The 27,062-nt window shown below is 49.1% G+C and overlaps 1 protein-coding gene across 3 annotated transcripts; it reads left to right on the top strand.

Moving 5' to 3' along the window:
• Positions 1-1,183: 1,183 nt before the first annotated feature.
• On the top strand, positions 1,184-26,551 carry ACLY (ATP citrate lyase). 3 transcript variants are annotated; one of them, XM_039565885.1, is made up of 29 exons: positions 1,184-1,299; positions 6,888-7,052; positions 8,610-8,732; positions 9,742-9,804; positions 10,078-10,268; positions 11,220-11,299; positions 11,747-11,877; positions 13,245-13,363; positions 13,848-13,984; positions 14,370-14,431; positions 14,605-14,722; positions 14,866-15,020; positions 15,416-15,506; positions 15,904-15,933; positions 18,087-18,228; positions 19,966-20,134; positions 20,586-20,690; positions 20,921-21,117; positions 21,256-21,337; positions 21,689-21,799; positions 22,334-22,461; positions 22,654-22,747; positions 23,004-23,158; positions 23,574-23,724; positions 24,231-24,374; positions 24,554-24,667; positions 25,169-25,251; positions 25,489-25,565; positions 25,738-26,551. In XM_039565885.1, exons 2-29 carry the CDS (start codon positions 6,894-6,896, stop codon positions 25,830-25,832), a joined length of 3,306 nt encoding a protein of 1,101 aa, XP_039421819.1. In that variant the 5' UTR covers positions 1,184-1,299; positions 6,888-6,893; the 3' UTR covers positions 25,833-26,551. The 3 variants fall into 3 exon arrangements, with proteins under 3 accessions (XP_039421819.1, XP_039421818.1, XP_039421820.1); XM_039565884.1 differs by having other exon boundaries at positions 6,883-7,052; XM_039565886.1 differs by lacking the exon at positions 15,904-15,933 and having other exon boundaries at positions 6,883-7,052; positions 25,738-26,025.
• Positions 26,552-27,062: the final 511 nt, after the last annotated feature.

Below are 27,062 nucleotides of genomic sequence, written 5' to 3'. Positions count from 1 at the left end.
CACTCCTATCAGCTCTTCAGTCCTGACTTTATTTTGGCGCTGGGTCAGGCCCTGCGCCAAGATTTGTGCTTGAAACACTTTGTTCCTGCCAAGTGACTCAGAGTAAGGGCGGGGGGGCATCTGTCCCGCTCGGAACCGATGACATTTAAAGTCACGACGAGGCAGATCAGCACCGCCAGGCTCCCGATCGCGCTCGGGGCTGCCCTGGCCCTGGCCCAGCCCCTCTGGACGGCAGCCGCGGGGGCGGGAGGCGGGGTGGGGGTCACGCCAGGGTGGGGAGACACCCACGGCCGAACTCTGGGGTGGGAAGCCGGGCTGACACACCCCGTCCCCGGGGAGCCGGGCAGAGAATTTCAGGCAGCTTAAGCGTTCGGTAACTGTTTTCCAGGGAGATTTTCCCGCACTGGTACCGCCGAGTGGGACACGCCGTCCCCAGCGGGGTGGACAGGAGCAGTGTGAGGGCTGTGCCCAGCCCGGTGACGCTGCCATGGGGACACGGCAGCCCCGGCCACGGGGCAAGGCCGCCTGTTCTCGTCAGACACCACGCCGGGTGCTCCGTCGGCGCTCTGATGAGCACGTTAGTCACAGGCTGGAAATACCAGGGAAAAAGTGAATGTGGGATGGGTATTCCTAGGAAGCAGGAGAGCGGTGGCGGCCGCCTTGAGAGGCTGGTGAGGAAACGGAGCAGGGGGGAGGCAGGACACCCGGCTCCCCGAGCATTCCCGGTGCTTCGGGAGGGTCCGTGAGAGTCACAGCGGTCTCGTCCCGCTCCCGATGGCCCGTTGCTCCCAGGGATCACGCTCCAGCGGTGCCGCCCGCAGTGGCACCGGTGAACCGGCTCCGGCGGGCCCGCCACTCCCCCGTGGGTACCACCGGGCACTGCCCGTCCCCGCAGCCACAACACGCCCGTGGGAGGTTTCTCGGCATGTCTTGGCGCTGGGGAAGGAGCCCCGTTCCTGCCGCCGGTACCGCTGGGCGGGGGACTGTTGACGTAATCATGGCCGGTGACATCAGCGGCGGGGGGTCAGGGCCGCGGGCGCCACCGGGGGCGGGGCGAGCGTGTCGGAACTACGGCTCCCACAAGGCTGCGCGGCCGCGCCCCACTGGCGGCGACCAATGGGCGCGCGGCGGGCGCTCAGGCAACGCACACGTGGCGGCGGCGGCGGCCAATGGGAGGCGGCGGCGGCCGTAGCCCGATGGGCCGGGGAGGCCGCGCTCCGCGAACAAAAGGCGGTGGCGGCGACGCGAGTGGGGCCGGAGCGGCAGCGGATCGGGGTAGAGCGGCCGAGCGGGGCCCAGGTGAGTGCCGGGGCGGCTGCGCCGCTGCGGCGGGGCCCACCCGCCCCGGAGAATGGCTGCGGCTCTGCCCGGCACATGGCGGGGCCTCGCGCCGCCGCTTTGCTGGCGCTGCCGCGGCGCCCACGCGCCTTGCGCGGGAGTGGGGGTGGTCGACGGGCCGGGAGCCGCGCTGATCCTGGCCGGCCCCGGCCCCGATAGTTCGCGGTAGGGCGGGCGATCTCCGGGAGCGGCCCGCAGCCCGCGGGAGCGCCGCGGGCTCGCTCAAGTAGCGGATGTGCGGCGGGAGCGGGGGCCGGCCGTCCCGGTACGGTCCGGAGTAGAGCCCCTCGCTCCCACCGGCACGGCCGCCCCTGACCTTGCGGGCGGCCGCCGCCGCCGCCGCTCCGCCGGAGTCTCCTCGCAGCGGTGCTGACGCCCGCTAGTGTCCCGGTGGCCGGGGCGGCTCTGGGGTACAGGCAGTGTGCGGTGGGCACAGCGCAGAGATTACCGAGGGGCTGGGAAAGGGCTCCGGCTTTACGCGTTTTTCGCCCCTGGTCCAACGGGGCCTTGGTCAAAGCACTTGTATTCCCTGCCGTAAGGAAAATCCTTTCGTGGCCATCCTGGAGGAGCAGCCCGGCGCCGGGATCTCGCTGTGGCCGTACGAGCAGCAGCGTGCACAGCCCGTGTGTCGCTCCCTTCCCGGGACAGCTGGCTGTGTTCCAGCTCTCCTGTTTGCTGCCTGCAAACACCTCCTGTTTGTCTTGCTGCTTTCGAAATTCTCACCCTGCTATACAGACTCTCCCTTCTCTCGGTTGAACACTCTGTTGTCTGCAGTAGTGTCTAAAGGCTGGAAACTGAGGTGCACCCTGACTATCCTGTTTGTACTCTTTCTGATCCCTAACTGGGTTTGGAGCTCAGAGTATCAGCTCTGTGGTGCCAAACCCTGTTGGGTTTCCTGCATGTGAGACTTTGCAGCTCTCTCTGGGTATCAGGGCTCTTCCCACTGTTCTTGCACTGCCTGAAGTGGTTCCTAAGCAAGGACAGCCACAGTTGGAAGTCCTGCCCAGCCACGATGGCCAGGGAACCTGTTACTGCTGTACACTGGGCAAGTGCTTTAAGGAGTAAGCTTATTAAGGAGCCCCAAGGCTGTAGAAGAAGATGATCTTTAATGACAGAACTCCCAAATTCCCCCCTTGTGGCACTGGGTGCCCGCCAGCTGTGGGGAGCCTGTCTGCTGCTCTCAGTTACCCACATGTAACCAGTCCGTGCTCCTCCCTGGCTGCGTGCTTTTCTCAGAGATTCCATGTGTGCAGGGAGCCTCCCCCAGAGCTGGGCATGCAGCACCTCCTTGCATCACCCCGCACAGCGTTTCCCAACCACAGGTGCGGGACCATGACCTCCCGTTGGCCACGGCACTGAGCCCTCACCATCCTCTGATGAAATGCACGCGTTTGCCAGGTGGGAGCTGATGTAACTTTTCATGCTGCCGTGGGCTGAAAATACTGGCTGGGCTTGAACTATGTTAATAAATGACCCGGGATGGAGGGGGGAGGCTGCTTTACGGTGTGGGTTTGTTGACACAATTCTTGAGAGAGTGGGTGTCAAGCTTTCACTGGGGAGGGAGTCCTTTCCTCCTTGCAGAAACATCGTTCAGGTGAGATTGGAGGACGGTACCAATCCAGATCTCAGAGAATTCCATGTGTGAGCAGCATATTCTGTGTGAACACAGACTGGTGAAGCCGAGTTACATCTTTTCTTCTGGTCTGAAGAAAAACAAACTAAATCAATGTCTGCCATACTTTCTCTCCCCTTGCAGAACAGACTCTGTCACTCTGAACAGTACCACATCATTGATCTCTTGGGAGTCAGGGAGACTTTACCTGGGTTCTGTGTCAGGAATGCCTCCCTTTTTCTCCATCCGTGTTTCTTTTGGATTTGTTACATGCCCTCTTCAGCTGGTTGCTGATATATTGGGGCAGGTGTAGCAGTTGTGTCACAGCAAACACAACATCCAGCTCGAGGAGTCTTGCCTGCCTTACCACCAGCCCACTGATTTTCTCTGTCAATACACTCAGGGAACTTTCCCCAAGCATCAACTTCTTTGCATATATTTGACAGGTGATGTTTTGAAGGAATACGTGCTGCTGAGCTCCCAAAAATATGATCTAATCCATGTGTCTTACTTGCTCTGGACTTGCTAGCAAAGGCTGGAATCCAGCTCTTTTTGAATTGGTGGGTATGGATGGCAAGAGAAGGGTCAATGAGGTGTTGCAGGGAAGCTGTTTGTGTTGGAGCCTTAGTAAATGAACGCCAATCATTCATGGAAATCTGTGGCACTTGTGCTGCTGACATGAATCTGCCCTTGTCTGTGGTGGGTGCAAGGTCTGGGACCTGAAGTGCTGAGAAAATTGCAGGTCAGTCTTGGCTAATGAATGCTGAACAGAGCAACAGAAAAGAACGTTGTTATCCTACAGCTTGTGTTTTGGGCAGAGAAAGGGATTTTTTTCTTGGGTTTTTCTTCAGAGGTGCAGCCATTGCTCTCCCCAGCACTGGTCAGCACTGCAGGTGCTAAACATGGCTGAAAATAAGATTATTCTGACAGATAAGAGTTTGAACCTGGCTCATTCCTGGGAAACTGGGGAGATTCGGTTCCTCTGCCTCTGTAGTGACATGAGTCTGTCCCCCTGCCTGGTGTTTGCAGAACAGATGCAGCGAGTTAATGGACCTGCTTTGATCCTGTCTCCCTGGTTGTCAAGGGACCTGCACGAGCACACACAGCCAGGAATTGCTGATGCCCTATGGATTATTTTCCTGCTGATCTCTTAGCTGAACAGTTCAGCAGACTGAAGCAATTGCTTTGTGCTCTCTGTCCCATGAGGAACGGTGGAAAAACTGAGTGAGGGGTGTGATTAAAGACTTGCTAATGTTTAGGAAATGTGAAACTCGGGCAGATAAGGTCAGAACAGCCTCATTCCTGCTGTTCTGTTGCCATGACACAAGGATGTTATTTTTCATCTACTGCTATTGTAAGAATTCTGTAATTTCCTTTCTTTACCCCAGTAGTGTTACTTCAAAAATGAGGTGATGAAGTTGTGAGGGAAACCAGAGGAGCAGTGGAATGGAGCAGCATAAAAATGACCAGAAATGGTTCTGAGAGAGGAACAGCTCCTCTTTCTGTCCCTCAGATTTAAGGAATCCCATGTATGTCACTTGTTCCCGCTGAGGTTTTTTAAGGACTAGACTTAATAAGACCTGAGGGACACCCTGGGTCCAGTTTCCTGCAATTGCAGGAGATTCGTTGGCATAACCAGCATCAGCCTAAGTGGTTTAATTTTTAAATGTGGACTGAAGTTCTGCAGTGCTGTTCCGGGGCTCTGTGGCACCCTGGAGAAATGACAAATACTTGCGTTTTTAAAAGAAATATGTTTGCCATTTTCTTTTACCCATCTGCTTGTGCTGCAGTGAAATGTGACCCTGTTTCTCCGGGACAGGCCCTGAGCAGATTGTGGAGTTGATGAATTTCGAAGGGGTTTGAAGCAGGAGTATTACAGCTTCCTCCCAGGCAGAACAAATTGTGGCTGCAGGTACTGCAGGAGCAGGATTTGCTCTCAGAAATAGCTCTGCTTAAAGTACAAATTCCAATGGAAAGTTTTGGGCTCTGCAGTACAGATGACTTGTGTGTGTGCAGCTCTGAGGCCGGGCAGCGGCGTGGTGCCTGTGGGAGCATGTCTGTGTGTGCCTGTAGGATCAGGCCGGGGTGTTGGTTTGGGGTTTGGTCTCCTCTGGCTGCTCACAAGAGTTTCCCTCTTCTCTGGCCACCTTGGCTTTGGCACTGGGCTAACAAACCGACAGGGGCTGTTTCAGTAGGGGTGTTAGGATCAAGTGTTTCTGGTGACAGGAGTGGGGGTTGATTCTGATGAAAGATGGAGTGCTGCAGAAACATCGTCTGATCCCGTTTTGAAATGGGATTAAATTGGGAGCTGCGCTGCAATCGTGTTCAGGTTCTACATCAGAACTCTTTGAAAGCAGGCCTGCTGTTCTTTGTCTTTTTGCCCCTTCTGTAGCTTTGCCTTTGTGATTTTTAACCCTGGAATTGCATTTGAAAGTATGTCAGTGGCAAAGTTGACTGCTGGTCCTTAAGCTTAGTTACCAGCTTTCAGTAATAGCACTTAACTCAGTCTGACCTATTTGGTTCTGGAAGCTCAGGGAATGTAACCTGCCTCTGACTAACTTTTTCCTGGTCTAGGGAGAAAGTTTTTTATTTCTAGTTATGGCTAGTTAATCGCTGGCTGTACTGTGTTTGCTTATAGGATGAATAGCCCAGCTGATTACTGATGGTTATTACCCAGAGGGCAGCTTAAGAAACAACTGGAGTTCATAAACTGTTTCCCTCTGCGGGTCTGACGTGGGGTATCTGTTCTGCGAGGGCAGGTAGTCTTACTGAGCTGCTCTAGTACTTGGCTGTCCAGGTGCTCAGAGGGCATCTGAGCTCCTCTTTGCTGTGTTGGTGCAGTTCTGCTTTGCAGCTCTCCCAGAATCCATCCCAAGCGTGCTTTTGTTTCCTGCCACACTGGCTGTGCTTGGGGAACAGTGACATGACCCCAGCTACTCAAAATGCAGGAGGAGCTGCTGCTTGAGCCTCCCTGTCAGCAGTCTGACCCCCCAGACGTACCAAACCTGCTGGCTGATCACAGCACTCAGTTCTGATGTGTGACACATGCAGACAGGATCACTGGGATGAAGTATTCTTTTAAATAAGTGTTTATGACAGCTAAAAATAAATGCATCTTAGACACCTATGACTTTGTTGCTGCATATCAAAAAGAATAGTTATACCCTTGAGGTCAGAAATCATTTGCTTACATCAGTTTGGAATATACTGGAAAAGAGAAGAAAACCGTCCATAGGAAAGGGACTGAATTAGGAATTTTTCTTAAAAAAAAAACAACCCAAACCAAAACAAACAGTCTAACCTTAATCTTTGTTGTCTTGAGCATCTTATTCTGTCAGGTGCGAAGCTCTTTCCAAGAAACCTGGTTCTGAAACAAGAGAAAACAATGTTGTAACCTATTCAGGTTTTGGTAATCCTGGCAATGTTTTCCTTTCCCTTTAGAAAAGGGATGGGCATTGCTGATGTGTCTGCTGTCAGGCTGGGCTGGAAATACATGATGCCTTAGAGGAGTGGGTGCAAGGGAGGGGTTCCCTCCCTGGAACTGCACCAGGAGAAGTGGTAGGTGTGTTACACAGACCCCCCCAGCAGCAAACCCGGGGTGCTGCAACGTTGGAGAGAGCTGGGCACTGCCCTGGACATGAGGGGATGCTCCAAGCTGTGGATTTAGGAAAGGTTTGGTGGCTGGGACAAGCTGCAGGGACTCTGCCTTTCCCTGCAGAAAAGGCTGGATGAAAAGAGTGTTTGTGACAGGGGAATGGGGTAGAAGTTTTAGTAACATGAATAGTTCTTGCTTATCAGGGGAGTTTTATGATCTTATGCGTAACAGGGAGACTTTGGTTTGCTTTGGGTTTGTGTTGAGCTGAGTGATGTGGAGTTCTTGGCCAGAACAGGTCTCTGTTCCTGATGGATTTGTGGTTTTTTTCCCCATCCAGACTAGGTAGCCATGTCAGCCAAAGCCATCTCTGAGCAGACGGGGAAGGAGTTCTTGTACAAGTACATCTGCACGTCCTCTGCCATCCAGAACCGCTTCAAGTATGCCCGGGTCACCCCAGCCACGGACTGGGCACGGCTCACACAGGACCACCCATGGCTCCTGAGCGAGGTAAGGACAGGGACAGCAGGACCTGCCTTCCTGGAGCACCTGAGCACTGCTCCAGATCCTTCCCAAAGGACTGGTTGCTATTGTTGCTCTGCCACAGTCATTCCCAACCCTGATGAAGAAACAAACCTTTCTTCAAGCCTCAGTATCACCTGGGGGGCCGATTATTCCTTTAAGACTGTGAAATACACGAGCAGAGATAGCTGTGGAAAAGTTGCTCATAACTGCACAGAAGGTAAAGGAGGCTGGTTCAGACAGAAATGTCAGTCCCTGTTTTCAAAGTCTTGCTCTCTGAAATCAGGGAGTGCTCTCTCTGTGTCTGGCTTTTATGTCCAGTAAGGACACTGCTTAGTTTTCTTGAATCCAAGCAAAAGGTCAGGGAGAACTTCCTTTTTTTAATTATTCAGTGCAAAATCTTTTCTCTTTGTGTCTCATATCCTCATACTTTCTGTAGAGAAAACATACCCAGAGCTCTTTTTATTAGCTGTCTAAGCTGGCTTCTTTCCAGTGGTTAATTATATTAAGTCATTGGCTGGAGAACATGAATGTCTCATAGTCCTTGACTGACTGACTGATAGAAGCCTGCACTAATTAAATGTTCCATGCTCAAGTGCCTGAGTGAACTGCAGGAAGAGATCAGCAGTGCTTCTAAAAGCCTTGCAGGAAGCCAAAAGGGAGCAAGGATGCTCTTGGGCCTTTAAGGCAGGTTCTGTAAGGCTGGAAAGGGCTTCAGGATCCAGCAGCAAGACCATTGTGAGAGATTGGTTACGTGAAAAGGGACATATAGATTCAGGATATACAGATTCTTTGCAGCTTACTGATCTGAGAAGCTGGCTACGTGAGAATGGGCACATAGACCCTTGCAGCTAGCTGAGCAAGGTCTCATAAGACAATGCACCACACATCCTGTGTAACAACTGAAGTTACAGAATATTACATGTATCTTGCTCAGTAACTGAACCACCATTGAGTGGCAAAAGACCATGCTCAGTGTCCTGTACTGCAACACGATGTGTTCTGGCTCTTAAGTTGCTGGAGTTCCAGGACATATCAGCAGTACAGGAGAATGACACCCAGTTATAGTTTGGTTTTTTAAAAAGATATTTGCAAGCTAGAGATGTGTGTAACCCAGGAGCAGCTTTCTGTGGGTATCAGTTGGCTGAAATGTGCATGACCCTGGCCCTAGCCAGTCTCATAAGCAAAGTGTAGTGACAGCAGGAGTTGTTAGGGGTTTTTTTGTGAGCAACTGACTGTGTCTGCCATGACTTTTATTGAGTTTTTTCATCAAAAAAAGCCAGAACAAACTGTCGGCTCAGTCTCTGATGTCTGCTCACAGCTGAGCAGAAACAAGGCAGCTTTTCTCAAAGTACAGCATAAAAAACCCTGAACCTGCAGGCATGTTGTACCAGGAGCTGGATTTGCTAAGATTAAAGGAATTTTGCAAGGACATGTGCTGTGCAGAGCTGATTTAGGTTTTTACTTCACTATCTGCAGAGAACCACTTGACCAAAGTCACTTTCTAATGCTACTTCCTTTAAATCTCTTGCCCAACCTTTGTAGCGTTTAGTGGTGAAGCCAGATCAGCTCATCAAGAGACGTGGGAAGCTTGGACTGGTTGGGATTAATCTCACTCTGGATCAGGTGAAGGCTTGGCTCAAGCAGCGCCTGGGCCAGGAAACCACGGTGAGTGCTTCCCTTTTGTTCCCAGGACAGTATAAAAGTTGTCATAAACTGGTCCTCTACTGCAGCCACCCCGTGTGTTTTGGCTGATGATTGAGTGTTACTTCAGGTCCTTATTTTAACTCAGTGCTGCCCTGTAATATTTATTTTCCTGGGAATGACAGTGCAATGCTAATGATAATGAAGTGCCTGCCATCCCTGCTGCCGTGTGTTGGGAGCTGATGGAGTTGTGCTGCCTCAAGGAATTTATGCCTTTGGCCCTGCTGGGATTGATTTGCCGCTGGCTCCAGCTCCGAGCTGGTGTGGTTGCCTGAAGGATTGGGAAACAGCAGGAACTGTGTCTTGAGTGCTCCCCACTGGGAAAATGATGGGTGTGGAAATTACTCCTTTACCACAATACAACAACCATATCTAAAGCAAGGACTGGGCCACAGGCTTGGGACCACTGGTGTCCGGAGGAGCAGGGGTTATCCCCCAATGTCTCTTGAGCCTGGAAACGTGGATTTGGATAACAGGAAAGTGCCTACACTGAACAGTTCCTGGACCCATAATAAGAGGCTAAAGGATTCTCTTGCTCTTCTGTGCTCCCTGATACCATTTCAGGGTGAGCAGTACTCTGATGCCTCTGCTCCTGCCACTAGCTCAGGAGTTCCTCACTTCTGAATTTTCCACTACTCCAAGAGCAGCTCAAGCCCTTGTGTCTCACTGTGCTGAGCAGGGCCCAGTGACAGTGCTGTCTCTGGGACAGGAGAGGAGAGCAGCTGTCCTGGTGTAATTCTGATACCCCTCTGTCCTGTTAGGAGATGGGGAAGGTGACTGACTCCTGTAACCAGATATCCTGGGGTGACAGTGCTGAATGCAGTGCTGGAGAGGGAGGAGTGGCTCCTCAGGAGGCACAGTGGAGAGGGAGCAATTTTAGAGCAGTGCTGATTAATTCTCAAAGCTTTCCTTATGCTGTCACAAATGTGCTGGACAAGTGGTTATGGGTGTTTACCTTGTTTTCTGTCCCCAGATTGCTAATGCGAAGGGAATCCTAAAGAACTTTCTGATTGAACCCTTCGTCCCTCACAAACAGGTTAGTACACCATTAAAGTGTGCTTTTAAATCTCTCTGGACTTGCATGCTTAGCTGGATTGGCACAGTGGAGAAAGCAGGAGTTTGGGAATGTGCTGTTGAGCTGAGAGTGTTGGTGCACACCCTGGGCAGCGTTAGGGCCACTTCAGCACTGCTGCTCCTTGGGAAGCTTGATGGTGGCCTCAGCTGCCCCAGTCCCAGCATTGGCACGAGAACCTCTCCAGGGTCTTCTCTGGGTGTCACGGTTAATGCTTGTCCCTGCTCTGTGGCACAGGAGGAAGAGTTCTACGTATGCATATACGCTGCCCGTGAGGGAGACTACGTGCTCTTCCACCATGAAGGGGGTGTGGATGTGGGAGATGTGGATGCCAAAGCTCAGAAGCTGCTCGTGGCAGTGGATGAGAAGCTCAGTGAATCGGATGTGAAGAAGCATCTCCTGCAGCATGCACCAGCTGACAAGAAGGAGTAAGTAGAGATGCAGTTCTGGGAAGGACCAGCCGTGCAGTAGCTGCTCTCTTTATCTCAGTGCCACATCCATCTGTTTTGTTCACCCTGAAGCTCACTCTCCTGCCCTTCTTGCTGCTCTCCAGAATATGCCATGCATCCTGAATCCAAGCTCTCTGACTTATCTGAGCTGCCTGTAAAACCCAAAAATAAGGTTTCCTCGTGCTGAGCCTTTACTTGGCAGCAGCACTTGTCAGCCTGCTCAGGTCTCAACCTGAGACTGGAGACATGTACGGAATTCTGATCCTTTGTGCCAGCATAGAAGTTTCTTTTGTTCTGTGAAATGGTGACGAGATGTGAATCTGACTGCTAATTCAGAACTTCCCTCTCCCTTGCTCTGGCCTGGTCTCCAAAGTTATTCTCCTGTTCTTTCTCCTGCAGGCTTATCTGTAGATCTCAAGGCTTCTGCATCTCCCTCAATTAGATGCCCATACCTAGTTATCCTAATATGAGTCATGATTTTTCCAAACATAGCGTAATCCTTGCTGACATTGTGCAGTACTGAAGGGCTGAAGGAGCCTGTCACTCCATCAGTTCACTGCAGCCTCCTCCCCAGCACAGCTAACAAAGCTCAGATCTGACAGAGATGGGTTTCAGCAGGGAGGCAATGATGCGCTTCTGTCTTGTGGGGAGATAAATCAGACTGCACAGCTCTGACAGTTGTGAGCAACTGTGTCCTCAGCAGAGTTTGGTGGAGGGTAATTAAAATGAGTCATGAAGGTCTTCCTTCCCTTGAGTCGTCCATCACCGGGGCTCCATCCAGAGAAGATGAATGAGAATGAAAGAAATTGATGCCAAGTAGATTTGCAGATTGCCACTAATACCAACGAACAGAGCAGGCTGTACTTGGATTTGGCCGCTTTCATTAACTTGTGTTACTTTCTTTTTCTTTTTTTTTTTTTTTTTTTACAGCATCTTGGCCAGCTTCATCTGTGGCCTGTTCAACCTTTATGAAGATCTGTATTTTACGTACCTTGAGATCAATCCATTAGGTAATGGATATTTTTGGGAGCAGAACTTTCTGTTCTGAAATACTGGAATGTGTTCTTGATCCTTCTCTGGGTTCTGTAATTCACAACAGCACTAGGTGCCATGTGCAGAAGTACGGAAGTGGCAGTGATATGTCTTCGAGCTGTTCATTCAGTGAATTAAAAATGAGGAAATGAAAAATTCCCTTGAAAGGAATGTTAAGGCAGAACTGAAGAATGTAAAAATATCATTGTTAGAACAAAACAGCCCCTGAGACAGAGTCTGGACCATGGCCACAATTACTGGATAATTCCTCAGGGAATTTGCTGGAGCTGGTAGATATAGCCCAGTGCCAGGGGAAACAGCAGTCACCCAGCTTTTGCAATGATCTCTGCGTGGAGATCACACATGTTGGAGTAAATCTGTGTCTCTGTACAAGCCAGAGCTAATTGTGATGTTTTTCATTGCAGTGGTGACTAAGGATGGTGTTTACATCCTTGATTTGGCTGCGAAGATTGACGCGACAGCTGACTACATCTGCAAAGTGAAGTGGGGGGATGTGGAGTTCCCCCCTCCTTTTGGCAGGGAAGCTTACCCTGAGGCAAGTGACAGATGGAATTCCTTCATTGTGTCCTGAATTCATCATTGCTTGTATGCCTGTGGCATTACGGTTTCCAGTGGTTTTGTTGCTGTGTCACCTTGGCAGTGCTGTCCATGATAACCTGTGCACAGGTAGCTGTGGTCCTAGGACTGCTCAGAATCACACTCTGAACTGGGTTTGCTTTCCAGCTCTGTTTGGTCAGTTCTTTAATTCAGAATTGACTTTTTTTAATGGAGGCTGGTATTTAACTTTCCTCAGCTGTGTGCCAGAGCTCTGTACCCATGCAGAGCTTCCTTCTGTGGTTTCTTGCCCATGTTGCTCCCCTCAGCATCACTATTTTTCTGCTAGAGCAGTGGTTACTGGGAGCCCTGTGGGAACTGATGCTCCCTCAGTGTTTCAGTGACAGTTCTGAGAGCAGAGCAGCAGCTGTGTGCAAATGCTGCATCCAAGTGTGAATCCAGAGAAAATAATCACCATCTCTGAAACTTTTAAGTAAGAAGTTGTTAATACACCCGTTTTCCCAAAAAGCGAGGACAAGATGAGGCCTGCAGGCAGCACTTTGTTTGTCTAGCAGTGCCTCTTCCCTCTCCAAATTCCCTGGGTCTGTACTGCTGGATGCACAAGCACTGCTCCAGATATGGGTCCCAGCAGCTTCAGAGCCTGTTGGAAGTACAGTTCTCTCCTTAATTATTCTGTTACTTATTTCAGGGGTCTGTTCTTTTCCCTCTAAAAAGATTTCTGTCCTGACTTTTTCATTTTAATAATTATAATTATGCTTCAGTTGGAAGGTTTTTTGTACTGTGGCCAGGAAATCCATTTAGCTGTTCTTTTCCATGTAGCTTGCTGGATGCCAACACTCAACTCAATTTGCTCTTAAAAGGATTAGTTCAGGTTTTGTCTCTGAATCATCCATCTCCAAGTCCCTGGGAAGGTTGTTATGGCAGAGTCTTTGCTGGGAATGTTAATGAACTCTGATGAAGTGCTGCTCAGCAGCCTGGCACACTGGGCTGCAGGAGCACCACGTTGAGCCAAATTACAGCTCTCAGTGATTATGTTCCTGGCTGCAGCACAGCCAGAGTGGTCACCGTGGGTGAGATGATTTTTAGATTTCCTCAGGTCTTAGTCTCAGATAAGGCCAGAACAGACTTTGCAGTTCTGTTCAGATTTTATGACTGTCTTGTGATGGAGGGATGGACGCACAGGACCTCTGTCCCTGGTAAATGCTGTGTCTGTAGCTCTGCTGTCCCTCTGCTGTAGCTGATGAGATGTGATTGCTCTGAGTGTCCAAATGCACCCAGCACTATGAACCCTCAGGATGGAAAAGGCAGGTGCAGGAGGAAGCTGAGGTTGTGCTGCTCTCTCTGCAGGAAGCCTACATTGCTGACCTGGATGCCAAGAGTGGGGCCAGCCTGAAGCTTACGATCCTGAACCCCAAAGGCAGGATCTGGACCATGGTGGCTGGTGGTGGTGCTTCAGTGGTGTACAGGTAATGGAAGCAAGGTTTCCAGAGGGGGAGGATTTAAAGAGCTGGGAGAGCATAATTGCTGCAGCCTCTGGAAAGTAAGCTCTTCTAAAGCCATTTTTCCCATACTGTGACTGCGATCTCTTCAGAATGAAGATGCTGTGCAGATTTCTCACCAGGCTGTGGAACATAGTGTCCCGTAGGGACTTTAATTTTGGGAAGGTTAGGGTTAGATACAGTTTCTTGCAGAGATACAGTTCCTTTCTGACTTCTAAAGAAACAAGCTGGCTGGAGGCTGTTGAGGGTAATATGATTGTTGTGGTGGTCACTGAGTTTTTGTCTGGGGAGCATGACAAGATTAATAGTCACTGGTACCAAGAGGAGAGCAGCTTTGTTTTCAGTAGACAGCACTGTCCCTCTCTTCCCCAGGGATTTGGAATACTTTAGGACCTTTATAGTGACTCAAATTATAGCTAATCTCTTAAATAGGTAATTTTTTTTGTTACAGTGACACCATTTGTGACCTGGGGGGTGTGAATGAACTGGCGAACTACGGGGAATATTCAGGGGCCCCGAGCGAGCAGCAGACCTACGACTACGCTAAAACCATCCTCTCCCTCATGACCCGAGAGAAGCACCCAGAAGGTGAGGGAGACGCTGCAATTCCAAAGCTGTGAAGCTGTGTCTGGCAGAAAAACCTGGACAGATCTGGGCTGTTACTCTGCTTAGCTCTCCCTGGCAGAGCTTTCAATGTACTGCTGCCTTCTGAAAGAACCTCTGTCAGCTCTTGCTTCAGAGAGGGGACTTGTGGTTTTCTATGGGGCCTGAGAGATCCTTATCAAACATTCTTGCTTGGTACAAAGCTCTTATCTTCCAGGCTCTACTAAATACAACTGCTTTAGGGTTTTTTTTTCTACTAGACACAACTGGCTACTCTGCAGCTTTGTTTCACTTTCTCCTTAACTGCTTCATAATCTTGGAGTACTCTGCTCTTGAAATGGTTTTATTTACCTATATTTTTTTCCCACAGGGAAGATCCTGATTATTGGAGGCAGCATTGCAAACTTCACCAATGTAGCAGCCACCTTTAAAGTAAGTGACCAGTCACAAACATCAGCAAACACCCAGTTGTCAGCCCCAGACCTTTCTTCCCACTTCCATGTTTGGCTGAGGCTCATAGCCCATCTCTTCCAGGAGTTCCTGAGATGATGGGACAGGGTAAATGTCTGGCTGCCTGGGTCACCTGTCCTGTGTGTTTCTTTTAGGGCATTGTGAGAGCAATTAAGGATTACCAAGGCCCTCTGAAGGAGCATGAGGTGAGGATCTTTGTACGAAGAGGAGGCCCAAACTACCAGGAAGGGTTACGTGTCATGGGAGAAGTTGGTAAGGACCAAGCTTTTCCTTAAGTCTTGTTCTTGCGTCTGGTTTCTTCCACTTGCTTTCTGCTGAGCTTTCTCAAGGTTAAATGCTTCACTTTGGCAGAGCTTCCCCCTGAGGAAGCTGACTGCTCTTGTGTACATCCACAGGGAAGACCACGGGGATCCCCATCCATGTCTTTGGCACGGAGACCCACATGACTGCGATCGTGGGCATGGCGCTGGGCCACCGGCCGATCCCCAACCAGCCGCCCGCCGCAGCCCACACCGCCAACTTCCTCCTCAACGCCAGCGGCAGCCCCTCGGTGAGTTCCTTCCCCACTGTGGAAGGGGACATGGGTTAAGAGCCTCATGAAGGCAGCAGCCTCTGTCCAGACAGGCTGGAAATGGATTTTGGCCACTAGGGTTTGTAGGAAGCTTTAGGAAAACCAGCGTGACTCTACCTGTGCAGTTTATCAGGAGAGGCCGCCGCAATGCCCATCTCACTTGTGTGGAAAATGTGGCCTCTCAAAGCCGACAATGTGACTGTTGAACCCACTGGGTCATTCAGTTTTCTGTCACTTGACTGAAACTGTCCTATCTGAAAACTCATCTTCTTTGTAGTAGACCAGCGTAGCCAAAGTGAGGCCGTCTCCTCCTCTCTGCTCCAGGCCATACCTGGAGCACTGTCGCTCACTGATTTGGCTTCTGAATCTTTCAGACTCCAGCACCGAGCAGAACTGCCTCTTTCTCTGAGTCCAAACCAGATGGTATTGCTCCAGCTAAGAAGGCAAAACCAACAGCACCTCTTGGTAAGTCCAGCCCTGGGAATGCTGCTGGCAATGCTCTGCTGTTCCCAAAGGCAGGATGGGCATGAGACAAATGCTTTTTTTTCTAGATATAAAGGGAAGCAGTTTTGTGGTATCTGCCTATCTTTGAGTGTAGTTAAGTGTTTTAGCAGCTCACTTGTGCTATGAGCTCATACACACGGAGTCAGAGTTGCTCCAAGCTGGGATATTCAGAAACAGCACATCAAGAGGAAGTACAGTGAGAGGGCTCCAGTCTGCTTGTTTTTAACAAGAACAAACCCAAAAGCCCTGAGTGCTGTGGAGAGGAGGGCTGCTGCAGCACCTCCCTGGGTGCCTGGCCAGTGGGCTGGTAGCAGCCAGCTCTGTCATATTGTTGCATGAGTGATTCTCTCTTTAACAGATTCAGTTCCAGCCTCGAGACCTGGTTCAGGTAGGACCCGTGTGACCAGCTGAATGTGCCTGGCCTCGCTGGCAGCTGACTTTTTTAGTTCTTGGTTTTGTTGCTGTTTTTTCTCTCCAAAAGTTTGCTGTGTTGTCTGGTCCTTCCCTCCTGCCCAGCATATTTAGCTGTCACCATGTGAACTTCTCATCTGGTTTTTCAAGTGCAGATCACATATGTCTTTGCAAAAATACTTCCTATTTCTGGGGGAGAGAGGGCCAGGTCTCAAACAAACTGTTTTTTCTTCCCTTCCTCCCCACAACCATCACAGAGAAGAACAGCCTGAGGCACCTGGTGAAAAGCTCTGTTCCCTTTGCCTTCCAAAAGGAGGAGTCACTCATTGTGATCAATAACTGGTATCTTATTTCAAAGGGAAACAAAGTAGTTCAGGGGCCCTGGTTATCAGGTTTGGGAAGTACAGAAAGTCACATATGAACTAAATGTTGCCTTATCAGTCCAGCAAACTATTAAAGCTTGTGCTCAGTGTGATGCCTTAAGAGGCCTCCTAGAAACAGAGACTGGACAGGAGTAAGGGAGTAAAAGTTGGTATTTATTTGAAAGGCCTTCAAAGGTACACCCTGGGGAGCCAGAGGCTACTGCCAAGATGGACCCCAAGATGGATCCCAGGTCACGAGTTCTTCACACTTTTACAGGTTTGGTTCATTTGCATATCAGGGTTAGTTCTCCAATTAAAGCTTCAGTTTAATGATGTAATTTCCCCTCCACTTGCCCCCCTTACAGGCTCTTTGGTTTATACTTTTTGGGCCTAGGACAGTCTGGGTGTCCTTGAAGAGCAGGCCCGGAGAGGCTTTGTTATGTCTACCTAGCAGAAGAGAGCAGAAATTAACAGGTTACAAGAAACTTCAGTTACACACTAAGCAGTACAGAATTTGAAAAATATGGAAGTTAAAACCTAAGGCATCAAGTGAAGTTATTCTGTTGGGACTTAAAGACTCTGTTGGGCTCTGTGCTGGGTGAGAATAAACTGCTGAACTTGGGGCAAAGTAGAGCTTCAAGTTACCTCCCTTATCGTGAGGAGGAACAGTAGAAGGGGAATTCTTGGATTATTGCTTGTGTGCTCTCAGACAAGCCGCATTGCCTCTCTGGGTCTGCATTTTGGTGTTCCTGGGAGTACCCATGGTACCCCCTTGCAGGCACCTGCAAGATAAACAGAATTTTCAGGGTAAGCAGTTCTCTAATGACAAGTCACGTTGCAGTGAATCTGAACTGTGAATGTGTAGGGCTGGAGGGCAAGGACTGATTTTTTGTTGAAGCCAGAGGAACAATGGTCCTGTTTAATCCCTAGTGCTATTTACCTTTGATGCAAATCCAGAAAGAACTCAGCAGTAGCCCAAGTTTGACCAGCTCTGAGTTTTTACAAGTTTTAAAATTAATTCTGCCTGGAGTCAGAAGGAGAGACTCAGTGTTGTGCTGTGACAAGTGGTGTAAATAGACTTTAAGCCAACAGTCCATCTTCACTGGCTGAACTTTTGTTTTTCCTGTGACTGAAGCTGAGTTTTGGGCCATATATAAATTCTTGGAGTCATCAAGTTTGTGTTGGATTCTGATCATTAAAAAAAAAAAGGGGGAAAGAAAACCTTAGTATGTTGAGCTCCTTTACTTCCTTTGTTCCCACCATTTCCTGCCTTTTTTTTTTTTTTTTTTTTTAATTTCCTGTCATTCTACTGTGGTGCCCTGACCAACTTCTCAAGGTTTGCCCAGACTGTGGGCTACATGCAAATAAATAAAGGAAATTCTAAGTTCTCTTCAGCTTTGCATAAGAAAACTGGGAGGAAGATGGAAGGTCCATGAGAGGAAAGGGAGAGGCAGTTTTCACTTCTCTCTTCTCCTATATCAGTCTCCCTCCTATGATTTGCTTGCCCATTTTGTGAACCCCAAAACCTGGCTGTTGTGTTCAGAATCCAGGGAAGGGGTTGCTGTTTCATCTACAGTTTCTTCCTTAATTTGGACAGTGTGACTACCCCATCCTGCAAACTGCAGTTCATCTCTTGGGTTCAGTTTGGGGGTGGGGGGAATGCACTCATCCAGGAGCCTTTCAGCAGGCATTTGGCAAAGTTGCAGTTTGTGTCTTGCTCGGGTGTACAGTTTGAACATGGTTTGGTATTTTTCCCCTCTCCGAGCAGGTAAAGCCACAACACTGTTCAGCCGCCACACCAAAGCGATTGTGTGGGGGATGCAGACCCGGGCTGTCCAAGGAATGCTGGACTTTGATTACATTTGCTCCCGGGATGAGCCCTCAGTGGCTGCCATGGTTTATCCGTTCACGTAAGTAGCCTGTGACCGCGTCGCTTTTCCATTTCCCTCCAACTCTTCTGTGACCTTCCTCCTCTCTGAGTCTCTGCGGTTCTTTAGTGGAGCTCTGCCCTGGTCTCCATCCCTGCTCCATCCTGAGAACACCTTCTCCTCTGCTCCCTTCCACCCCTGGGTTGGCTTTGTAGGCTGCTCTGTTTCCTTCAGTCACTGATTTTGGGCTGCGCTGTTGAAACAGCTTAATGTTCACTGCAGAACTGAAGTTCCACTTCATGCGCTTTTAACAGATGTCCAAATTCTGTTCTTCACTCAGTGAGTAAGGCAGGTGTGACTACCTGGGCTTCTTCCCAGCCCCCAGCAAAGGCAGGCAGGCTGTGTAAGGCTCCTTCCACTCATCTGCTGTTGTCTGTGTGCTTGTCTGAGACACCTTAATTTGTGCCTGCAGCAGCAGGAATTACCCCTCCAAATATTATCCAGAATCGTAGCAGCTCTGCTGACAGACTAAAGCAGGTATGTAGCCAAACAAAATTAAAAAAAAAAAAAATCTTGTTCATATTCTCTCCAATAGCAGTGGTCACTTAGCAGGCAGGAAGCCTGTGGATCCTTCAGTTGGATAGAGAGTTCCCTTGCGGTGTTCACCCTCTTTTAGTCATCCCTACAGGGATGAGAGGGGCTCTTGGGGTGTGCATGAGCTGTTTTATTGTACCCCCTCAGTGTGGGGGGGTCTCCCTGTGGGACAGGGCGAGTAGGGAGAAGGGAAACAGTAGCTGTCACTTCCAGTACAGTGAGGTGGGAGCCCAGAGCCAGGCAGGAGCCTTGGTTCATTCCTGTGGTATTTACAGACATCCTGGAGAGCTGATGTCTAATCAACCTCTGTCCTGCAGAGAACTTCTCTTGACAATTATTCTGCAGCTCTGATGGTAATTGCAGCTCTGTAATAACTTCTCAGCAAGTGCAAACCTTGGAGTACTGAGTGCAGGCACAGCTATGTCTGTAGGTGAGTGGCAGCCCCTGGCAGTGCTGCAGTTGATTAAGGAAGAAAAAGCGATAGGGATTAAAGTTTAAGGCTACCTGTAATTATCTGATTCTACTTGACCTTTTGGAGGGAGCCAGGCTGGCAAAACCTGGAATGTTCTGTCACGAAGGTACTGGTATGGGAGCGCAGCCAGTATCCACACGCTTAAATAACTGCCCAGTCAGACTTCACTGCAGTTCCAGTCAGAGCATCTACTGTCTATGAAATACCTACAGTGAAACTTTCCCCTCCAGTGTCTGTGGGATGGGCAGAGTCCCACTGTAGCAGGATTGGGAAGCTGACTGGCCCTCCCATTGCTGTCCTGGCTGTTCACCACAGATACCAGTTTCCTGTTCCCCCAGTCCAGTGTTAGCACCAGCCCAGTGACACAGCTTTGCACGCCTCTCATTCATTACTCTTTCTGTGCCTCATTCTGTCTTCCAGCTTGGAGTAGAGTTAAGGCTCTGGTAACTTCACTGTGGGAGAGCTTATACATCTTGCTGGATGCCTCTGTCCCCATTAGCCCGTCTCCTTCCATATGCTGCTCTGTCCTATTCTCTGAAGAACCTTCTGCTGTCATATGGTCCCTCCCCACACACGCTCACGTGCTCGTGAGTGTCTCAGTCAGTCTCGGGGGCTGAGAATGGGGTTTGTAAACTCCTCTGTCTGCATGCTCTGTGTCCCTTTGCCTTTCCAGCAGCCTTAAGGTCAGGGCTTTCCCATCTTCTCTTCCACAGTGGTGACCACAGGCAGAAGTTCTACTGGGGCCACAAAGAAATCCTGATCCCAGTCTACAAGAACATGGCAGATGCCATGAGGAAGCACCCAGAGGTGGACGTTCTCATCAACTTTGCGTCTCTGCGCTCTGCCTATGACAGCACTGTGGAAACCATGAATTATCCCCAGGTGAGCACAGGATCCAGAAGAAGCCCAAGAGAAGAAGGAAGACCCTGTCAGCAGGGTACCAGTCTTTCTTAAACCATGATGGCATTAGCAAATTGTGTTGGTCTTCCGACTTAGTAGATAATCCCCAATTCTAACCCCTCACAAACTGTGAGGAGGATACTGGGGGTCCCTGGCAAATCCTAATGCTGCAATTTAAGAGGAACTTGGTGCTTCTTGGTTAGCAGTAGCTACTTCAGGCTGATCAAAATACAGTGCTGCTCTGATGTGCAAGGGGGAGAAAATTCCCTGACCGGAGCATTGAGACTGTTGTGAAGATCATGGCAGCTGCAGATTTGTGCATTGGGCCTTCGTGGATGAGAGTGCACAGAGTGACCTCCCAAGTATGACCTCTCAGGGGCCTGACAAGGGGCAGCTCCTGGGGGTACCAATGGTTTTCTTCCTCTTGCTGCAGATCCGCACCATTGCCATTATTGCCGAGGGCATTCCGGAGGCCCTGACGCGCAAACTGATCAAGGCAGCTGATAAAAAGGGAGTCACCATCATTGGGCCTGCAACTGTAAGTACTGATGGCCATCTTCTCCTGTCTTTCTTAACCTTCAGATCAGCTTCCTCCGATGGATGAAGTATCCTACAATGCACTCTGTCTTCAGTCACAGGAAGTGCATGTTAGTCTCTCATCTTAATGTCTTTGCTGTCCTTCCTTGTCTGTACAAGGCTGCCTTATACAAGCATTTCTCAGTTTTATGATTTTAAAAGGCTTTCCACCTTTCTCTAATTCCTTTGTAGGTTGGTGGGATCAAGCCGGGTTGCTTTAAAATAGGCAACACAGGAGGCATGCTGGATAACATCTTGGCATCGAAGCTGTACCGTCCTGGCAGCGTGGCCTATGTGTCCCGCTCTGGAGGGATGTCCAATGAGCTCAACAACATCATCTCCCGAACCACCGACGGGGTCTATGAGGGGGTGGCCATCGGAGGAGACAGGTACGAGTTGGCACCTTCTGCAGACACTGGTTTTCAAGAAGAATTGTTGGTAATTTGGAGAAAGAAGGGGCAGGTTGGGTATTAGTTTTTCTTTCAGAAAAGTATGAAATAAAACCATTTCCCCTGTATTGCACACAGATATCCTGGTTCAACTTTTATGGATCATGTCCTGCGTTATCAGGATACTGCAGGAGTGAAGATGATTGTAGTACTGGGGGAGGTGAGTGAGACCACTTCACTACCTGAGAAATACCTATGTGTGGTTTTTGTTTTGGAAGCAACTGACCTGGCTGCAAGGATGCTAAATAGCAGCTACTTCTACTCTTCCTGAATATTCCAAATTTTATTTTTTGCTGCTCTCATCAAAAGAAATTGAATGTATTCCACAGGCAAGCACAGTCTTCCCTACTTAAAAAAAAAAAAAAAAAAAAAAAGTCAGGAGCCTTTGTTCTGAGACTTCAGCTATTATTCAGTGAAAAAGGAAAAAAAATCCCAGCAATGCTTCTGTGTGTGTCTCAGAGCTGGTTTTATCAAAAGTGCAGTTTGGAACCATCTCTCTCTCTCCCTGCAGATTGGAGGCACAGAAGAGTACAAGATCTGCAGGGGCATTAAAGAAGGCCGGATCACCAAGCCAGTGGTGTGCTGGTGCATTGGTACCTGTGCCACCATGTTCTCCTCAGAGGTATGTGCAAATATGGGCGCAGATGCACAAAATAAGGATATATCCACAACAGGAAGAAAAACGCAACTTTTCTCATTGTACCTAAACCTTCCAGAACTGGCAGTAGTAACTTCAACGTGCAAAAGTTCATAAATATAAACGATAAAGATATCTTGTGCTTCTGTAGTTCTGTCATGGGAAATTTCCAGGGGATTCTGCTTACTTGTGAAGGGAGCCTAAAGATCCCAGGAAAAGCAACAAATTCCAATAGCTGCCTGTTTCTGGAGAGAGAATGGCAAAGATCTATGTTAAGCAGTTCTGAAGTGGGGCAGTTTAGGGAGGCATAACATGAATGGATGAGCCTGGAGTAGTGATTCCAGGTCAGAACATCCCTGTGATTGCCCTGCTGGCTCTGACTGTAACCAGGAGTTTTGGCAGCCCAGAGGATGCAGGTGTGGAAGCCACTGGTGTTCCCAGTCAGGGCTTTATTCTGTTCCACTTTCTGCAGGTGTAACAGCCCATATTCCTTACTGCTCTCTCTTCTCCTGTTTGTAGGTGCAGTTTGGCCATGCAGGAGCTTGTGCCAACCAAGCCTCCGAAACTGCTGTAGCAAAGAATCAAGCCTTGAAGGAAGCTGGAGTGTTTGTTCCCCGGAGTTTCGATGAGCTGGGAGAGGTCATTCAGTAAGTCACACTCACAGGGCACCTTCAGCAGGGAACAAAAGCTGTCAGGGCACTGATTCTGGCCTGGTAGGGAATATATTTCTGCTTAAGGAAAGCAACTTCTACTCATTGTGGGGTTTTAAGGTCTGGGTTAGATCACCTCTCTTGGATTTCTTAGAAGGACCAAAGTTACTGAATAGATTCTTTCCCTAGGTCTGTGTACCAGGATCTTGTGGCCAAAAGAGTGATTGAACCAGCTGAGGAAGTGCCTCCTCCAACTGTGCCAATGGATTACTCATGGGCAAGGGTGAGCTGTGCTGGTTTACCTGCTTTTGGGTTCCTTGGAACCAGACAGGGCATTTGCTGTGATTCTGGATGCCACATTGGGGTTATACCTTGTGCTTTGTAGTGTTACTTGTGAGCTGCTTCCTGTGCTGATTCTGGGCTGTGGAAGGTGCTCCAAGGGCAAGCCTGAGGTGTTGCTGTTTGCCCACTTTGCCCTGTGCTGCCTCTTTCTGCTGGTGTGGGTTGTTTAACATCCTGTCTTTATGCTGCAATTTCAGGAGCTGGGACTGATTCGCAAACCAGCTTCCTTCATGACCAGCATCTGTGACGAACGAGGACAGGAGCTGATCTATGCTGGGATGCCCATCACTGAGGTCTTCAAAGAGGAGATGGGAATTGGAGGGGTTCTAGGCCTGCTCTGGTTTCAGAGGAGGTGAGGCAGCTCTTGTGAAAGCTCACAAGCTTTTCACAAAATGTTCAGCAAAACTTTTGGCAGCGGGATTATCCCCATGGAGTTTGTGAATAAGATTCTTTGGAGTTGTTCTTGTTTATTAATAGACTTTTAAGCAAAAAAAGTAACTCCAGGATTCCTTTGTGAAGGTAGATTCACTGGAATGCCATCTCTGTATTCCTTCCATGACACCACATCAGCATTTTGGGCTGCATACAGTGTGTTTTAGTTTCGGGATGAAGTTTCCCATGAGTCTTGCGGTGCATTGAGGGAATTCCTGTGTTGTAGGCCTGATGCACACTCTCTACTTGTGCCACCTCAACTGTGGAGAGACAAGGGACTTTACAAACATTTGCATTTGTGTTCTGTCCCTGACTGATGTGGTGTCTGTGCCCAGGTTACCCAGGTACGCCTGCCAGTTCATCGAGATGTGCCTGATGGTGACAGCAGACCATGGGCCGGCCGTGTCTGGCGCCCACAACACCATCGTCTGTGCCAGGGCTGGCAAAGATCTGGTTTCAAGCCTCACTTCAGGCCTTCTTACTATTGTGAGTACCTGACACCCAGGTTTAGATTTGTTACTATTACTCTTCTAGGTTTTATTACTATTAATTTTTGGATTGGCTGCAGAGTCACAGGCTGGTGGTGTCTGTCCACTGACACCTTGAATTTCAACTCTAACAGTTCAGTGCTCTGTTTCAAATCTGGTCCATTTTTTCAGTAAGCCAGACTAGTTTGTATCCTGAGTCTAGAAATATTTTGTAGCAGCCAAATTGCTGTCAGTGTTGACTCTGTTTGGTTGCCTGAACTCTGACAAGTGTTAGTAAAACAGACTTTGGATTGCATTTTCCCCCATGTTGTCTCTAGCAGAGATGCACTGACTCCAAATTGGCACTCGTGTGAGAGATAAGCAGATGCTTTCTCTCAGGTGCCTGCCCAACTCTAATGTCATGAATGCCACAGGGACCTAGAGAGTGGATGGGGGAGATAATCTTGGGTTTGTATCTTAATTGTGGAGTCCTTTGCTGTAATTGCCTTTGTGTCCTGCACCCAGGGTGACCGGTTTGGGGGAGCACTGGATGCCGCGGCCAAAATGTTCAGCAAAGCTTTTGACAGTGGGATTATCCCCATGGAGTTTGTGAATAAGATGAAGAAAGAAGGGAAGCTGATCATGGGCATTGGACACCGAGTGAAATCAGTAAGAAAACTGCATTAGGACAAACTGGAGGGATTTTTAGGGAAGGGTGGGGGAGAGCAAAAACAAAGGAAAGAAAGTTGGCAAGTTTCAGAGGCAGCTAGTGACCAAATTTTCCCAAATCTGCAAAGAGTATCTGTAAGAGGCAACATCACTGACTGTAATGTGCTCTGAACTTGCAGATAAACAACCCTGACATGAGAGTTCAGATTCTCAAGGACTACGTGAAGCAGCACTTCCCAGCCACTCCGCTGCTGGACTACGCACTTGAAGTAGAAAAAATCACAACTTCCAAGGTGAAAGGCCCAGTGTTGAACTGCTCTGGGCACTGGTTTTCATGGGAAGGGAAAGTGACTGGGGCTCAGCTCTATTTTCAGTGCAGTGCTTCATAAATTGTTGCTGGGGATTGTGTCTGGGGTAGAGTTGAGGCCGAGTACAGCAGCAGTTTGGAAAGGCTGAAGACATTTGGCTACCAGGAAAATGCTGAACAAGCCAAACCATCATCTGTGTGGCCACTGTCCACACTGGCACTGCTGGGTGTAAATCTGAGGCTTTGGCGCATGCACTGGCCCATGCCAGGGAGCCTCATGGGGGTTGACCCGAGGGACCTCTCAATGGGAATGCTGGAAAACCCCAAATAAGTGTGGCTCTTGCTCAGGCTGCTGAGCAGCCTCTCTGTCGCTGGGCTGGTGTGTCCCCAGCTACAGGCAGCCCTGAAGTCACCTTTAGAGTGGAAGCTGCCAGGTGAACACCATTTGCACTGTTGACATCCTTATTGGGGGTGTGTTTTATTTCAGAAACCAAACCTTATCCTGAATGTAGATGGCTTCATTGGAGTGGCCTTTGTTGACGTGCTCAGGAATTGTGGCTCTTTCACACGGTGAGTGTTGGGGCTGCTGTTCTTGGATCATGCTGCCATGAAGCTGCACTGCCAGCTCCTGGGGGTCAGAATTCCAGGATACTGGGAAGGAAACATAGCCTGGCTTGGCTTTTGGGAGCAGAAAGCTGTCATGGGAATTTGTGTGGCTTCTGGCACTAGAGCAAGTGCCAGCTTGTCTGAGATTGATTCCTTAAATAGATGATTACCAGGAACCGTTTATTTTCCTTTCTTTTGTAGGGAAGAAGCAGATGAATATATTGATATAGGAGCTCTCAATGGCATTTTTGTACTGGGCAGGAGTATGGGATTCATTGGTGAGTTTGCCGTGTCCTCCCTGCCCTTTCCTTCCTCCTGGGGCTGCCCTGCCCCAGGAACACCAGACAAACCTGAAACCCAGGGCCGTTCAATGCACTCCAGAACTCCAACTCAAGGCAAAGACTAAGAGGAGGGATGGGAATTTTGTAACACAAACCACTCCCATTTCAGGACACTACCTGGACCAGAAGAGATTGAAGCAGGGTCTGTACCGTCACCCCTGGGATGACATATCCTATGTCCTACCGGAGCACATGACCATGTGAGAGGCTGGTGTTGCCTTGGAATGCACGAGGACAGAAGCCTGTCCAGGGGTCAGCCACGGTGGGACTGTGATGTATAAGGACCGTCATTGGGACAGAGATGTTGAGCTGCCTGGTCAAACTGTGCAAAGTGACTGTTTTATAAGGATAGAAACTTACTCTAATAAAACCAAAACTTGTGCTATTCCCTCTGTTACCTGCTGTATTTAATACTGTCTCTCACCTTTTTTTTTTTTTTTTCCCTGTTCTCATTTTGTTTCCAGAAGAGATTTAGGGTTTGGGGGGTAGAGTTTGGCTCATAGGTACACCTTACTGAACATAACTCTGGTACCAAGCTGTACCTTTCCCATGAGGGGAACGTGCCTGTCATTCCCATAAGCCATGACTTTGGATTTTTTTGTTGTTGGTTGTTTTTCAATTTGTTTATCATGTTCTTATCCTTGGTCTGACTGTACCTGAAGCCTGGGACCACTGCTGATGTATAACCAATGTTACTCAAGCTGGTGTAGTAATTTAAAGTGTAAAGTTGTAACATACTGCTGTGAAAACTGTGAAATCCCTGTACTCAAGTGTCTGTATTTATGCAAAAATTTCCTTTACTCTGACTGCTGCTCTGTGCACTGTCACTCATGTTATCTGAAAAAATATCTCAGTAATAATTTCAGTGTCCTCCTTGTCTGTGTATTGTAACCAAACTCAAATAAATACACATTACTAATTTATTCTATGTGTGGCTTCTGCAGGTTGGTTCTAAATAGTGTCTAAGGGCATGTGTAACAAGCTCTCATTTGGCAAAATAACAAGCCTCAAAGCAATTACTCCTCAGGGTCTGTTACAGGTGACTTAAACGGGGAGAAATAAAAATCAAACTGCATACAGACTTCACCTTGCCTGTTTCAGTGTAGGTCGAAATGATAAAATTTAGCAAAGTAGGAAATAAACAGAAGGACATAAACTAGCTATGATGGCTATAGCATTACACCAGAGTTAGGGAACTGCACTCTGTGTATAGCAAATATGAAAAAACCGACTACAGCTCCCTTCATTGTAATTAACAACCCCGTGGACCTTGGTTGGAGTGAGAGAATTCCTGATTCCTCAGGTGCAGCCAAGGAGGGCACGGGGAAGAAGAAAATGGTCAGGCTTGCCAGAGGCTCCGAGTGGAGCCGGGCCTGCGTGTTGGTCCGTGGTACCGGAGCTGCCCGATGGCGCACGGGGCACCGGCAGCACCGG

The sequence above is a fragment of the Corvus cornix genome, chromosome 27 (assembly GCF_000738735.6).
Source record: "Corvus cornix cornix isolate S_Up_H32 chromosome 27, ASM73873v5, whole genome shotgun sequence".
NCBI lineage: Eukaryota > Metazoa > Chordata > Aves > Passeriformes > Corvidae > Corvus > Corvus cornix.
This window is presented reverse-complemented; position numbering and strand designations above follow the sequence as displayed.

What these genes read in the sequence shown, in the direction of transcription:
- ACLY (XM_039565885.1), top strand. Translation starts at nt 6,894, where the DNA reads ATGTCAGCCAAAGCCATCTCTGAGCAGACGGGGAAGGAGTTCTTGTAC. An exon ending in CCGAGAGAAGCACCCAGAAG is followed by an intron (nt 13,985 to 14,369) that starts GTGAGGGAGACG and finishes TTTTTCCCACAG; the next exon opens with GGAAGATCCTGATTATTGGA. An exon ending in CCACCATGTTCTCCTCAGAG is followed by an intron (nt 21,800 to 22,333) that starts GTATGTGCAAAT and finishes TCCTGTTTGTAG; the next exon opens with GTGCAGTTTGGCCATGCAGG.